This window comes from Sebastes fasciatus, chromosome 2, assembly GCF_043250625.1.
Source record: "Sebastes fasciatus isolate fSebFas1 chromosome 2, fSebFas1.pri, whole genome shotgun sequence".
In the NCBI taxonomy this organism is placed as follows: domain Eukaryota; kingdom Metazoa; phylum Chordata; class Actinopteri; order Perciformes; family Sebastidae; genus Sebastes; species Sebastes fasciatus.
The window spans coordinates 40,811,721-40,827,088 of NC_133796.1; the positions used below are offsets into that span (position 1 = coordinate 40,811,721).

At 42.8% G+C, this 15,368-nt stretch overlaps 1 protein-coding gene across 4 annotated transcripts in view; it reads right to left on the bottom strand.

The window, feature by feature from the left end:
• The window catches only part of arnt2 (aryl-hydrocarbon receptor nuclear translocator 2), a 105,352-nt gene that overhangs the window by 62,133 nt on the left and 27,851 nt on the right, over nt 1-15,368 (bottom strand). For 2 of the 4 annotated variants that reach the window (XM_074624647.1, XM_074624662.1), the window contains 3 exons: nt 15,034-15,235; nt 10,646-10,859; nt 504-606 (listed from right to left, as the gene is read on the bottom strand). In XM_074624647.1, coding sequence (XP_074480748.1) covers nt 504-606; nt 10,646-10,859; nt 15,034-15,235 — 519 coding nt within the window. Of the gene's footprint in view, nt 1-503; nt 607-10,645; nt 10,860-15,033; nt 15,248-15,368 lie in introns of all 4 variants that reach the window. The other 2 variants (XM_074624638.1, XM_074624654.1) reach the window with 1 other exon arrangement.

Consider the following 15,368-nt stretch of genomic DNA (forward strand, 5'->3'; position numbering starts at 1 on the left):
AGGATCTAAATATTGTATATTTGTGACATCACAAATGGACAGAAATCCTGACGGCTTGTTTCAAACGCACAATTTCTGATTACAGGCTGTGTGTATTTCTCCGTATATTGAACGTTTCAATACTTTCACAGTATTTATAAAGTACTTAAACCTACTTTATACTATAACAGACATGACAATCTCACTTTTTACAATATGGGACCTTTAAGGAATCGTACTTACAAAGACAAGTTATACCAATCTGACAAATGAAATCTTTCTAAAATTAAAACTAGTGTAACACTATTACACTTTAGATACGTGACTGGACTAATTCCTAACCTACATTTTTGGGCATTTCTTGTGTAAAAAGGTTGCATTATTGAAGTACTGTGACATTGTGAAGTTTTGGAAAATGTAGTGCCTTGAGTTTAAATAGTACCAGGTAATGTAGCACTTGCTCATCACTGCAGACAGAATAACAACACACACACTTAAGCACACAGTCACAGTCACACACACACCTCATGCGGCAGATGAAGGACCGTCGGGAGCCCATGCACATTCTCATGGAGGACTGCTGTCCCTCCTTCTTCACTGTTCCTGTCTTCAGATCCAGAATCCGTCCTGTTAACACACAAACAGCAGCTCAAATTAAATCAGGGCATAGATACCGTTAACATGTAGACTGATGTAAAGACTCGTTTACAACAGGCAGCCGGTTACTTCTTATAACCTGTATATTCTTATTAGCAGACCTGAAGGAGGAGCAAATGGTCTCCTGTATGTTTACAGGGCTGAGAGAAAAACAGACTCAAGCAGACACCTGTTGTTTGGCTGATATTTGTGCTTTTAGCTACAGTATGTTCACAATGAAAAAACAGGGTCAAAGATCATTTTCTATGGACCATAATTTCCATGGCAAATGTCACGGTAATTTTGCCAGCAGTTGTCATGAACTTGCTGTGGACAGCAGCAGGTTCTCATCACTGTGGAGCACAGCAACATTGAAGCTGTCACACTTTGACGTCCCCGTTTCTATTACCTTATTTCATTGTTATCTGTGCTCCAGTGTTCTAAAACACTGTTCAGATAGAATCAAAATGTCCTTTCAGAATAAATTCAGGGTAACATGTTCCTCTTAGGGGCTGTCAAAGTCAACACGATAATAACACGTTAACGCAAATTCATTTTAACGGCACTAATTACTTTAATGTAATTTGCAATTTTAGGTCGCAGCGAGTTCAGTTTTAAAGCAAGAGTGAAGATACTGGTATCATATGAAACTAGAAAACCTAAAGAATCCATTGGTAACAACCAGGTCCCTTGACCTCTGACCTCCAGATATGTGAATGAAAATGGGTTCTATGGGTACCCACGAGTCTCCCCTTTACAGACATGCCCACTTTATGATAATCACATGCAGTTTGGGGCAAGTCATAGTCAAGTCAGCACACTGACACACTGACAGCTGCTGTTGCCTGTTGGGCTGCAGTTTGCCATGTTATGATGTGAGCATATTGTTTTATGCTAAATGCAGTACCTGTGAGGGTTTCTGGACAATATTTAGGGCCCGAGCACCGACAACGTCAGGCTAGCGAAAGCCCTATTGAAACTGTAGGAATTATTCTTTTTCTCTCAAATTAATCGCCTTTTTGACGACCTTAACATGCTCAAAAAATTGTTAAACTTAGCATACTTATCAGAGGCGGTGAAAAATGTTGATATTTGAAGGGTCTGGGGCTTTCGTGTTGCAAAATGGCTCGCTAGCGCCCCCTAGAAAATTGGAAAAATTGAGCCCCTCGCTCTGGTTTCACCTACATGTATGAAATTTGGCAGGCAGATGAAACATGTGGAGATGCACAAAAAAGCCTTTTGGAGGTATGCCCAAAACTCAACAGGAAGTCAGCCATTTTTAATTTAATGTTTTCGCCCATTTTTTGTGTTTTATAGGCCGTGTACTTTAACGAACTCCTCCTACGACTTGAAATTTGGTCAGGACCATCTTAAGACCTTGAGGATGAAAAGTTATTCAAATGGTGAGTTTTCACTGAACGACCTGACCGTGGCGTGGCGGCCATTTTGAGCCATTCGCCATGAAACAGGAAGTTGTTGTAACTCCACTGTACATAGAACACACTGTACAAAATAGACTCAGAGCCCCGCCCCCTTTCATAACTCATGAACCGTTTGTCATAGAGTCTTGTGGCAGGCGTCATTGCACTCATCAGAGTTACGGTTTCATTGTGCCTGGCCAGCCGCGTCAAAAATCGGCCAGATTAGCAGTTAAATCCCGCTCCTTAGATCATCCTTAGACCTAGTGACCTCAACTCAAATTCTCGCAGAGAGCTCTGGCCTCTGAGTCCAGAAATGGCCTGCAGAGGCTCAAGGAGGACACTGATGGACAGGTCAGTGAGAAATCTAAGACAAGATGGGCCTCAAACTGCCTGGACTGTCATCCAGTACCTCCGACCTGCGGGAAGATGCGAGGGCCCGTTCATCGCTGCTCGCCGCTTTAATTGTTATTGTTTTATGTTGTTAATTGATTTCCAATAATAAATATATACATACATTTGCATAAAGCAGCATATTTGCCCACTCCCATGTTGATAAGAGTATTAAATACTTGACAAATCTCCCTTTAAGGTACATTTTGAACAAATAAAAAATGTGCGATTCATTGCGATTAACTATGGACAATCATGCGACTAATTGCGATTAAATATTTTAATCGATTGACAGCCCTAGTTCCTTCACATACCAATGTCATTCTACAATATTTAATCATACCGCATCATATCCATCATACCAGAAGTGTAATAAAAGGCCTTTATAGGCCCGATTTATCACACTGTGGCTAACATCCAACTACCCTTTGTGTGAGAGCTGTTGTTGTGTAAGTGCATGGTAATTTCCTCAACCAATTCTATTTACTGGCATTGGGACAGAGATGAAGAGAGAGAAATTCGTGTGGAGGCCCAAAGAGACAGCTGATGTATGGAGCTGCCAGAGGAAACCTAGTCCAAGACAGCACTGAGGTCCCAACAACACAGAGCTCAGAATGACCCTCAAAGTCTGGATTTAGTGTTAGGACTGTCAACACTCTTTGTACTGACGAGGTGACAGTGAAGCTGAGAGAGTCATTTGTAAAACACTTTGTAACTGTCACTTCTTGTGAAATTCAATTAGAGTCAAATTCTCTCTCATTTTTTCCAGGGGGTCCCAGGAGAACTCCGCCAAGGACCCATGTTCCTTGATCACATGGGTAAGGTTGGTATGGTGTTTCGGGCTGATATTCAGGTTGAGAAAGGGATGGTGTGACCCCACAGCTTGGGTTTGTTACTGTAACCTGCACAATCTCCGGTCTCCATCAGAACATGACTGATCCTTTCCAGATGGAAAAGGAATTCTCGGTATTTCGCAAATATGAAGGTGAGTGAACCAGACGGAGGACAGAAGGCTGATGACCATGGTAAACACATAACAGACCAATTACATCGGCAACAATGAGCCCAAAGAGTAACAAGCACATGCTATTTTCTCTCACTCGAGCTATTGTCCACCTGCATGACAGTGCATGCTGGGTGTAAAAACTCGTACTCATATCAGGAGGACAGTTCCTTACAAATAAACTGTTTACTAGTCATGGTTTGGACTACTCAGCCTGTGAAATCAGTTGCATAATGTCTTCAGGGGAAAATATCTAATTGGATGTGATTATGTTCTATAAATGAACCCCCCAGGCCTGTAATGCTGGTCTACGTGGGATTAAACAAGATAAGATTGTATAAAGCGTAGTCACATTTATTTCTAGGTAAAAGGATAGCTGCTTGCTGTTGAGGATCAGTTGGAGAACAGGCACATTACAGGTGAACTTCAAATAGTTTTCTACAGTGGATTTACTAAATTTGTTCACATTCAACATAATACATTAGCCCCCATATTTAACATTCTTACTAGGGCTGTAAAAGTTAATGTGATAATAACACGTTAACTCAAATTCATTTTAAGACCACTCATGTCTACAGCGCATTAACGTAATTTGCAATTTTTAGGTCGTAACGGGCTCAGTTTTAAAGCTAGAGTGAAGATACTGGTATCATATGAAACTAAGGAATCCATCGGTGCCAACCATGTCATACTGGGGTGTCGCCAAGGAAGTTAAATAACGCTCCAAACTTAAGCTAAATGTTGGCGAGGAAAAACTGTCATGGCCAATTTCAAAGGGGTCCTTTGACCTCTGACCTCCAGATATGTGAATGTAAATGGGTTCTATGGGTACCCACGAGTCTCCCCTTTACAGACATGCCCACTTTATGATAATCACATGGCTGCGGTTTGACATGTTATGATTTGAGCATATTGTTTTATGCTAAATGCAGTACCTGTGAGGGTTTCTGGACAACATCTGTCATTGTTTTGTGTTGTTAATTGATTTCCAATAATAAATATATATATACATTTGAATAAAGCAGCATATTTGTCCACTCCCATGTTGATAAGAGTATTAAATACTTGACAAATCTCCCTTTAAGGTACATTTTGAACAGATACAAAAATGAGTGATGAATTTGTAATTAATCGCATTGAACTATTTGAATCGTTTGACAGCCCTAATTCTTAAAACAATAATAACAGCTGCATTTATGCGAATGATGAAATGCCACTGGTAAGTCATGAGAAAGTGTTGATAGCACACAGACCCTAATGATACTGTTGACAGCTCTGAGTTCCTGAAGTCCTTCCAGACATCACAATGGTACAGAGGGATGTTTCTTACTCAAGGAAACCAAATACGGCAGAGAAAAGCAGCGAGAATTTTATAATGACAGTTTTGCAAGGAACATGGCTCCCCGGCAAGTCGCTGATTTATCAAGAGACCTAAGGATCGAAACAAGGGATGGGAATCGGACTTATTTTCAATTGCTTGTGTTGAAAGCACCGACACTATGAATAATGCTCAGCTGCTAATTTGCTGATCTAAAAAGCCTCACGGGCAAGACAATAAGAAGGTCATTTTAGAAGTTGTATCAGACGGCATCAATGAAGTCAATCTCACACAACTGTGTGGAGTTACAACCGACGGCCCTCCGGCCTTGACAAGTGAGCAGAATGGAATGGCATCCTTGGCGTGCAGTAAGGTTAGGGGGAATATGGGGGAGAGGCCGTGAAATTGCATTGAATTATACATCAGGAAGCACTCTGCACCAGAGCCACCCAGCATCTGGGATGTGATGAGTACCGTGGTGAAAGATATTAATCTGATCCCATTAAGAGCGCTTAATCACTTCAGGCTTTCCTGTCGGAAATTGATGCGCAACACAAGGACGCAATCTACCACTCAGATGTCGTCTGGCTTATGCTGGAGATATACTCGCTTTGTAACCATGCGTAATGCATCGCAGTCATTTCTGAGCAAGTACACAACCAACGCTTAAAACGGACGCACGATACACGAGGCAGCGTCACGCGCACCTTAATGCGTAGTTAAAAGCCGGTATATCACCGGCGTTAATCGTGGGTCAGTTCTGGAGCCGTTCTATTCTCTGATATCTGAATTGTTTTTGAAAGAACTAGAATTACCGCCTCTCGGTTGTATCCCTCCGCCAACCAGTCAAGTTGCAGTTTACATCCACGTCCATCCAAAATGTCATCACTTCATCATTTTATCCTGTTAGACATTGGTGTGAAATTGTCATAATTAGCAAATACATTTTTGACTTATGGCCGGAAATATGTTTTGTGAGGTCACAGTGACCTTTGGCCACCAAATTCTAATCAGTTCATCCTTGAGTCAAAGAGGATGTTTGTGCATAACTCTGACCAAACGGTCAAACTAGGCAGCGCTGATCAAATATGAATCAATATTCTGTTACCATAATGCCTATTTCTCTCCTCAAATGTTTCCAGAAACATCTTGTAGTGTCCTGTTTAGCTGTAAAATTAGAAAGTTTGTGACCCGGCAGTCATGTTGAGATGCCTTGAGGAAATACCAAGCACCGCCCACCAGCCGGAGCACAGCCAATAGGAACGCTCTCTCTGAAATGACCTGTGATTGGTCAAAGTCTCCCGTCACGGGCTAGATTTTCTAAAGTCTGAAAACAGAGCCATGAGGAGGAGCAGAAGTCTAGTTATCTCTCAGAACACTTGAATTACAATATACTGAAAGGTTATTATGGAATTGTTGCCTAATGATGCCAAAAATATACTGACTACTGAAGCTTTAACGTGGGTCAGGAATAACAAAAAGTGGAAAAACTGTAATTAATAGGTGGATGTGACGGGTATTTCTGTTAAAAATACAAGCAGCGAAGTGGGGAGTATGGCCTGACTGTTGTACTGATATGGAATTAGCTACGCAGACATGGATATTAATGCTGAATTTAAATAATAATGACAAAATAAAACTATTTGAGACTCTGCCATTATGTGAATATTTATATGAAAATGTACAGCAGCCCCAGTGAAATGCTTGATGCAGCTGTCACACTGCTACACAGGGGAATGAACAAGCCTTCAACTCACAGTGGTGATTATTATTATTAACATTCCTATCAGCAATAATGACATTTCTAGCAGAGAACATGAGAGAGCCAATGAGCCAGATATTCGTCAGGAATGGAGCTGTTGCTGCATTAGGAATTTCAGAAAGATATGAAGAATCTATTCCCTGCTGTAACCAGACAAACCTGTAGTATAACAAGAGCCCAAATAGCACTCTATCCCACCACAACATCATCCAGTCATCGCCATCTATCTCTTCATCTATTTTCTGCAACAGAATATTGATGTGTTTTTTTCCATCTGTTCATCTCTGCTGCTATTTACTGCTTTCACAAGCAGGAGGAAAACACTAAAGAGGACAAATAGCTAAGTTTGAGAGGAAACACTGTCTGCTAGCATTCATCCATCTTTCTCCACATTGCACATCAGAGACTGAGAGACACTCCACCATAAGGCGTGAGACACAGGGTGTTCTGATCTGTAGCTTTCAAGCAACTCTTTTACATTATGAATACACAGCAATTCTTTAAAGTCACTGCTGCTCACAGCAACAGCTCATCACAAACAGGAAAATAAGTGAAGGACAGATTTGTTTTCCTGTTCTACAGTCAGCCAGTCCCACGCTGATGGAGGCTCCTCTCTGACCACAGCTACTAAGGATGCACCGATACCAGTATCGGGTAACACATCCGATACTGTGCTCATGTACTCGTACTCGCAAAGCGGCTCCGATACAACGGCACCGATACCACTTTATGGCGGCGTGACGTTAATCTCTCGTCACCATCTTTCGGGTCCTCACGCTCCACCTCCCCGAGACGGGCCGGTGGTGCGCCCGACCCCACTGGGCCGAGATCCCACCTCAGCCGGCGCACGCCGGCCCTCACTTTCATTGCGCCACAGGGTTTTGCTTGCACCTTCTGACTCGCGCGTGCGTTAGACTCCTTGGTCCGTGTTTCAAGACGGGTCGGGTGGGTTTCAGACATCGCCGCAGAACCCTGGCGCATTTTACGTGGGCCGAACCCCGCCCTGGCAGCACGATGCAGTTGGGGCACACTGAGGACAGTCCGCCCCGGTCGACAGTCACACAGCCCTGTCCCTCCCCGACGGGGAGAGAGGGCACAGCGAGCTTTGTCCACGGTGCGGCGAGGTCCGGGCAGGGGGCGCAGTAAAGCTGAGCCACCTTCGCCCCGAGCCTTTCCAAGCCGACGTAGAGCCGGTCGCGGCACACCGCCTTGTATGCGGGACTCCCCAGCCTGCCGTGTGTCGCTCACACCCTCCAGCTGGCTGTTAACGAGGGTCTTTTGGCACAGAAAAGTACTCGTATCGGTACTCGGTATCGGCGGGTACCCAAATGTAAGTACTCATACTCGGTCTGTAAAGAAGTGGTATCAGTGCATCCCTAACAGCTACTGAATGTTTTCATTTGATTATCAAACAGATAAATTCTCTTTTTGTCAAAAGCATTAAAGGAAGTTCAACAGTTTGGGTAATACACTTATTCCCTTGCTTCCTGAGGGTGAGATGAGAAGGTTGATATCAATCTCATGTGTGTGTGTGTTTAGTGCAGAGCTGGACTCAGTTAGCCTAGCTTAGCATCAGGACTGGCAGCAGGGGGGGGGATACACTGTAGCGAACCTGGCTCTGTCCACAGTTCAAAAAGCTCACTAAATAACACGTCACGTATCCTGACTCCAAAACAGTCAACGGATCGCTTTATTCATTATTCCCACAATGAACTACAGACAGCAACAACTGGTGTTCTGGCTGATTAAAGTTGTTCAGTCCTCTACACATCTGAAAAACATGCCGGCCTGCAACGGACACACAACAACAAAGTCCAACCAGTGAAGGAGAAAAACATACTGCTTTACTCTGAGAAATGCTGCGACTTCAAAGGCTGCTGATGTGCTGGTGGATGCGTGTGTATTTTCATCCGTCACAGCTCTACATGGAGATTATTGCGTTATGTGGATTACATGGCACTGCTGGGTATTCAGTGTGGTTCAGAGGGCCTCCCGGGTCAAGACGGACAGACACAACTACAAACCTTCACACTACCGTGCAGAGGACGAGATTTAACAAGACAATGTTGCCCTCTAGTGGCCACCATGAGCACGTCAGACATTCTGACATTTTACAGTACTAGAGTGGTTCGACATATTAGAAGAAGAAGAAGAAGAAGAAGAAGAAGAAGAAGAAGAAGAAGAAGAAGAAGAAGAAGACGACGCTTCCTGCCTGTTGAAATGATGAATAATACAGGAGGAGTGAAATTGTGGCTGTGTTTCTGTTTGCTGGAAGAGTTGTTGTTTTTTGATCTCAGGTATTAGTTGGTTGAAGAGCAGAGGTAGACTGGTCCAGAGGTGTGTATGGAACTCCTCATTACAGACACTTCCGTTCTGCCTGACTTATGCTTGACGCATGCGCGAGGGTCGTGAGCAGGGTCAGAATTGAACCTTTTTCCTCACCTGCCACTGAGCAGGTCACTGAACATTGAACACCTGTCACTCATTTTCTTTTGTCTGCCACTTCTGAAATCTAGGTAGAAATCTTTAAAACTGTAAACACTGACTCAGTGGTACCAGACTGTAGAATTATGGAATATATCATGTAACCTTTAATCCATGACTATATTTGGTGACACTTCATTTTACAAGTAAAACCCAGGCTTTAGTCTGAGTTCCTATCTTATCTCAGTTTAAGATGACATTTAGGAATTTTGGTATAACAAAATCATGTTTGCTGCATTACTGCATTTAGGAAAAAATCCTGTCTTATCTTAGGATAGGAACTTAGCTATTACAGAACCGTCCCAAGTTAGGAATCCTAAATTAGGATGGCATAGACCCTTTCCTGAATTCAAAATAACTGTTGTTAGATACTGTATGTATGGCACTGACAATGAAGATGGGTAACAACATGAACACTGAAATATAATGACTGAAAAGCTACTCAGACTGTATGATGATTTCAATTTCCCGGACCATGGGCCCTATTTAAACGATCTGTAGCGCATGGTTTAAAGTGCATTTAGGGCGTGCACAACTCAATTTCTGCTAGTTAAGCGGCGCATAATCTGGGCGCAAAGTAAAGCCCTAGGTGAAAAAAGGGGTTGTATTTAGTCTCTTAATTAATCATAGGTGTGTTTCGGGCGTAACAGGAATCAAACCAATCAGGGTGTCGTCTCCCATTCCCTTTAAAAGACAGGTGCGCCTGCACATCGGTGCATCGCTATTTAAAAGGTGGATTTGGCAAATTTGGGAAGCGAGCGGTTTTCTGCTGAGGAAACGGATCTGCTTGTATGGGAATTCATGATAATAAGCACTAAGCCAAATATGATAAACATGTATTAATAAATAATGAAAACTACTAATAATAATAATAATAAAAATAATGTATTACTCTCTGATGCAACCCACTGGGGGGCTCGGACCAGCTGAGCGGAGTCCTCCGGAGATGTATTACACACACCCTTGCACCCAGGCGCTGTCGTAGAGGCGGAGGAGCCCTGAGGCCTGTACTACAAAGTGAGTTCAACATCCTCAGGGTATCTTCTCCTTATCTGGCTTCACTAACCCTAACAAATGAGATCCCGCTAAACGGTCCTACGAAGGTGGTTATCAAATCAGTAAATCAACCCAGGGTTTCTCTGTCTTTCTATGTCTGAATTTGGCGCCTATCAGCCGTGGTCGGTTGGTGGTGTTCTTCGATCCCGGATAGCGTACGCAGTAGAATGTGACATTCGCCGTCTCTGCAGGTAGTTTGAGCTGCGTGCTCATGATTTCCTTTACTGATGTTCGGGGATGACGGTAAAAGCTAGATTGTCTCTCATGCTTCTAAGTCCACAATGATCTCTTTCACGGTCTTCAAAACTTCGTAAAAATTTAAATCTCACCGAAATGAGAAGCAGAATAGCAAAACACAGGTTCCAACACGCAAACAGACTGATCAACAATCAACAGCATGAAGCTAGGCTAGGCATAATATAGGCAATTGAGCCACTGCGGCAGTCTATTGGTAGCACCGGTATCTATGTGTTGTGTGTGACAGGTGGTTTTAAGAACTCTCTGCTGCCGCTCTGAAACCTTTTGCAAACTGACAATTAACAAAAGCAGAGAGAAAAAGAGAGAGAGAGACTTCTGAGTGGCAGCACGTCCTCTACCTGTCATGGAGTTTTCTGTAGTACTGAGCTGTTCCCTCAGCTTGTCCACGTCGTCGGGGTGGACCTGCTCGTACAGGGTGCTGCCGAACCACTCCCCCTGGGGGTGGTTCAGCACCGGCGTCACCGAGTCCGACACGTAGATCACCCGTCCCGTCTCCGCGGCAACCACAAACAGGAAGCCGTCCGCCGCCTCCAGGATCAGATGCTTCAGTTCCTACAGGGAGCAGAAAGGTACATGAGTGAGCACACACACACACACACACACACACACACACACACACACACACACACACACATACAGAGGTAAGACCAAAGAATGTACATTGATTAAACACTGGATTTGTGTTAAGGATCCGTACAATCGGAAGGAAGGAACGGTAGGAACTATTTAACTCAAATTAGGAGGCAAAGTTCAAATGTAGCAGATAGATCTTTATAATCAGCTTTATGACATATTACGTTCACTAATTAGCCATAATTACAAACAAGTGTAAAGGCCTTTACGCACCAGGTGCGTGACAAAACAAAACACACGAAAATGCAAAATACGCGTCTACAAATATGTCTAGGGCTTTTATTGTGAAATAAACCTTTGTCAAGGTTGAAAGGAGTAATAAAGTTTTCCGTCTTGGTTTGAACTACGGAGCCTTCGTGTTGCTCATAACAACACGAAGGCTCGTTCTAAAACGACCTCGTTCTAAATAAAAACCCCATCGCTTTTTCGCCGAGTGATATTTGCAATTCTGTGTGAAATTATTCACGACAAAAACAACAGTTCAAAAAATATATTGACATGCAAAAAAAAGAGATACCGATACCAGTATCGGGTCCAATACCTTACAGCATATTGTAATTCAAGTGTTCTGAGAGAAAACTAGACTTCTGCTCCTCATGGCTCTGTTTTCAGGCTTTAGAATATCTAGCCCGTGACGGGAGACTTTGACCAATCACAGGTCATTTCAGAGAGGGAGAGCGTTCCTATTGGCTGTGCTCCAGCTGGTGGGCGGTGCTTGGTATTTCCTCAACTGATCTCAACATGGCGCCGGGTCACAAACTTTCTCATTTTACAGCTAAACAGAACACTACAAGATGTTTCTGAAAACATCTGAGGAGAGAAATAGGCATTACAGTAACAGAATATTGATTCATATTTGATCAGCGCTGCCTAGTTTGACCATTTGGTCAGAGTTCGCGAGTGATTGACAGCTGCTCAGAGACGCCAAGGCTCCAGATCAGCTCTTATTGGTTGTTTTCCTCCAGTCTGTGAAATCTTGCAGATGCCATTAGGAGCACCGGAGGACACAGAGGAACATGATTTTTTTCAGATTACCTGTGTCATGTACTACTGTCACGATATAGTGACCGTTTTATAAAAATAACTTTTTTTAATCATATTTGCTTCATTTCTACCCACTGCAGCTTTAAGAAAATTAAAACAACTGGTTGATAAATAAACCAGGTGTGTAATATGATTTCTTGTGATTTTTATGGACCATCTTAAATCCGTAATGTTAAAGTTTCTGTATAAATTTAAATATACCTGGCTGAACACCCATGTGCCGTCCTCTTGGTTTGGTTTTTTAACACCTCCGGGGTTCCCCTGGTAACTGTGTCAAACTTGTGTTTAACGTCACGAATTGTGGGTAATTCCCTCAGGCATAGTCTACAGAAATGCAGACTTACGGAAGGTGTTCATAAAGGGCTCAAAATGTCTGTGAGAGAGAGGATTTGACTGTGGGACAGCCCTAAAAACCCTTGCGGACTTTGCGGGAACGCGCCTCAAAGTCTGTGAGTCTGTAAGTGTGGACGCTGGGATTGGGCCATGAAGTCTGTGATCTGCCTCAGGGCGTGTCTCTGTCTCAAACCACTCTCTAGATTAGTAGGTAGTGATCTGCCAGAGTCATTTTCCAGGTTTCTTAACGTCAAAATTGTTCCAGTTTCTTGGAAAAAGAAATCCCATGATGCACAGTAAAAAAAATACAGTGAGCATATTTGGTCATTTTAGTCACTGACTTCTAACTTCAACATGCACAATGCATCCATGTCGCCCTGAGATAATACAGGATGGACCTGTACTGAGTTTGTGGCCCTGTTACTGTTGTGTTAGCAACGATTTTATCAGAACATACCACTACTGAAATAACTGAACATTTATCTCCCTAGAAGCAGAGGACACGGCCCAGTAACAGGTGGTTCCCCTGGGAGTGTCACACACACCTGTACATGGCAAACTGTGCCTTGCTGTGACCTGGCTCAGATAGTCAAACATGTGCAGAGAGTAAACCTAGTGTTATGAAAAAAGAAAGTAGCTGGGGAGAAGATTTACATCACACAGTGAGCAGATTGGGAAAAGTTGAATCCGCTAGTTTCAAACAAGGTTTCTATTTGGAGTGAACGCTGATGCATAGGATAATTGCACATTTTTATTTACATTTTATTCCTCAGTCTGCACGGGTGGCACCTTAAAGCCTCGCCAATTATTGGAAAGTAGGTATTTTGTACAAGTACAAACTTAGAGCATCAGTACATGCTAGGGATGTCCATAATTAACCGTTTAACGGTTAACCAACATTAAGCATTTTAACCGATAAACGCTATCTGTTAAAACGGTTAAAAGAGATGTTGATAATTAATTCAAAAGCTGAGCGGCTCAGAGGAGCAGCTGGTCTCTTTAAGGAGCAAAGCTGGTCCACCTTAACAGCCCACCTTAAGAGGCGGAGCCGGAGTTGCAGGATACAGGAAGTCGGCTCCGGTCTCTCCATGGATGTATTAAAAGAACAGCTCCAGCTCTCTTGAGTGGAGCGGAGGAGTTGTAGTTTCATAGCATTTATTCACCGACAAATAAACTGTCCACACACTGCTACACCTACGATCACAGCTAGAACACCACCAACAACCTCACACTCACCACCAACACACACACACGGTCTGTTGGAAACTCACTAAAGTTACTCAGACTACGTGTGCGGCGGCGAGCACGAAGCCTCCGGCAATGCTAGAGCTGCTAACGTAGCACAAACACACACACTGTTTGTTGGACACTCGCTAAAGTTATGCCGGGCAGACACACAGCTGACAACCTGCTAAACTAAACTAAATGTGCGGTGGAGACTTTTACTGGGAAAGTGGCTGCATGTCCGCGACACTACACGCAGCATCGTAGCTGCTAAGTTAACGCTCCCGGACGGTGAACTGGGGACTCCCGTCAACCAATATCTGTTGTGCTCCTGCAGCTGGTACACCGCTGCATGCGAGGCACAAATCTTGTCAGTTAACGGTTAATAATCGGTTAACGAGGGTCGGTTATCCGTTAAAAAACGTTTCCAAACTGAGCATCCCTAGCACATGCCTAGAATGGCCTTGTACATTAAAATATACCAGTGCTAAATCCTGCTCATAGCAAGTAAAGACCGTCCGACCACATTGTGCAATGTGCAGTGATGAGTCCTGTAGCCTGAAGTTTGAAATATATCCCAAAGCAGCATGATAAAGTGGGTCAAGTAGTGGGCCAAATTAGTGGGACAAGCAACTGTGTAAATGGTATCAGCATAGTTTAGTTGAGACAGGAATAGGCCTGTAAGCAGACGTTGACATGAGGATGGAGAGAAACATGACTTTAATCTATAGAAGAAACCCAGTGTGAACATGAACTTCTTAGAGTTCTAAAGGGATGCTTCAAATTTGGATTCATGCACACCGTTAGGATCAGGGTCTTGAAGATGATCAGTTGTGCATGTAACACATAATATCTTGGTTTGAAAAATCTAGGTAACAATTCTCCCAATATGTGCAATATAAAAAAATGCCTGTGCAATATTTTTATAGAATGCAACCACTACTGCTCCCATATATATATATATATATATATATATATACATGCTTCTATATTTACCATATACAAAGTATTTCCTTTATTATTGTACTTTATATTATTTGTAAATACAATTTTTTTTATTTTTTTTTTTATTCTATTACTGTAAATTTATTTTGTTATTGTTGTGTCATTTATTATTATTATTTTTATTTTTATTTTATTTTATTTTTTGCGACTTAACTTACCGTTTTCTTAATGGAGCTTCCCAGCAAATAGTATTTCACGTGATTGTACTTGTATAACCGGTGTGACAATAAACATCTTAAATCTTGAATCTTGTATTGTGTATGTCATTCAAGTCCCAGTTTTCTTTCTGATTTGACATTAAATGTTCATCTTTCTCTCCAGATGGCCCCTCCAAACTGAGTATTCCCACTATTGTTTTGTGTAGATCCATTCGTATAAATTAGTTTTTAACTTTAATATTAAAGTATTTTATAAAAAATAAGATAAGGACGTTGAATATGTTTTAAATGTGTATGTCCTTTGTGACGGTCTGTGACAGTTACAGTACCTGTTCAGTGAGAAAGGAGGGCTTATAGGCCCCATCGGTAGACGTGTTGCCAGTGCCCCTCATGGATTTCATATGGGAGACAGCCATACGCAGGATCGTCAGCTTGTCGGGTTTCCGGGCCAGGGCGCTGCAGGTAGGCACCATGTCCGACAGCTCGGTGATGTATTGGGTCATTTTGTTGCGCCGACGCCGCTCAATCTCACTGTGGTTCTCTCTAAAACAGAGAGAGAGCAGTTAGGCTGTGCAAAGTACAGACTGGGAACCCCTAGCCAGGCTTACTTGAACAAATAATCAACAGCTATGATGCATCTGATCCTGACGTATATCTCCAATAC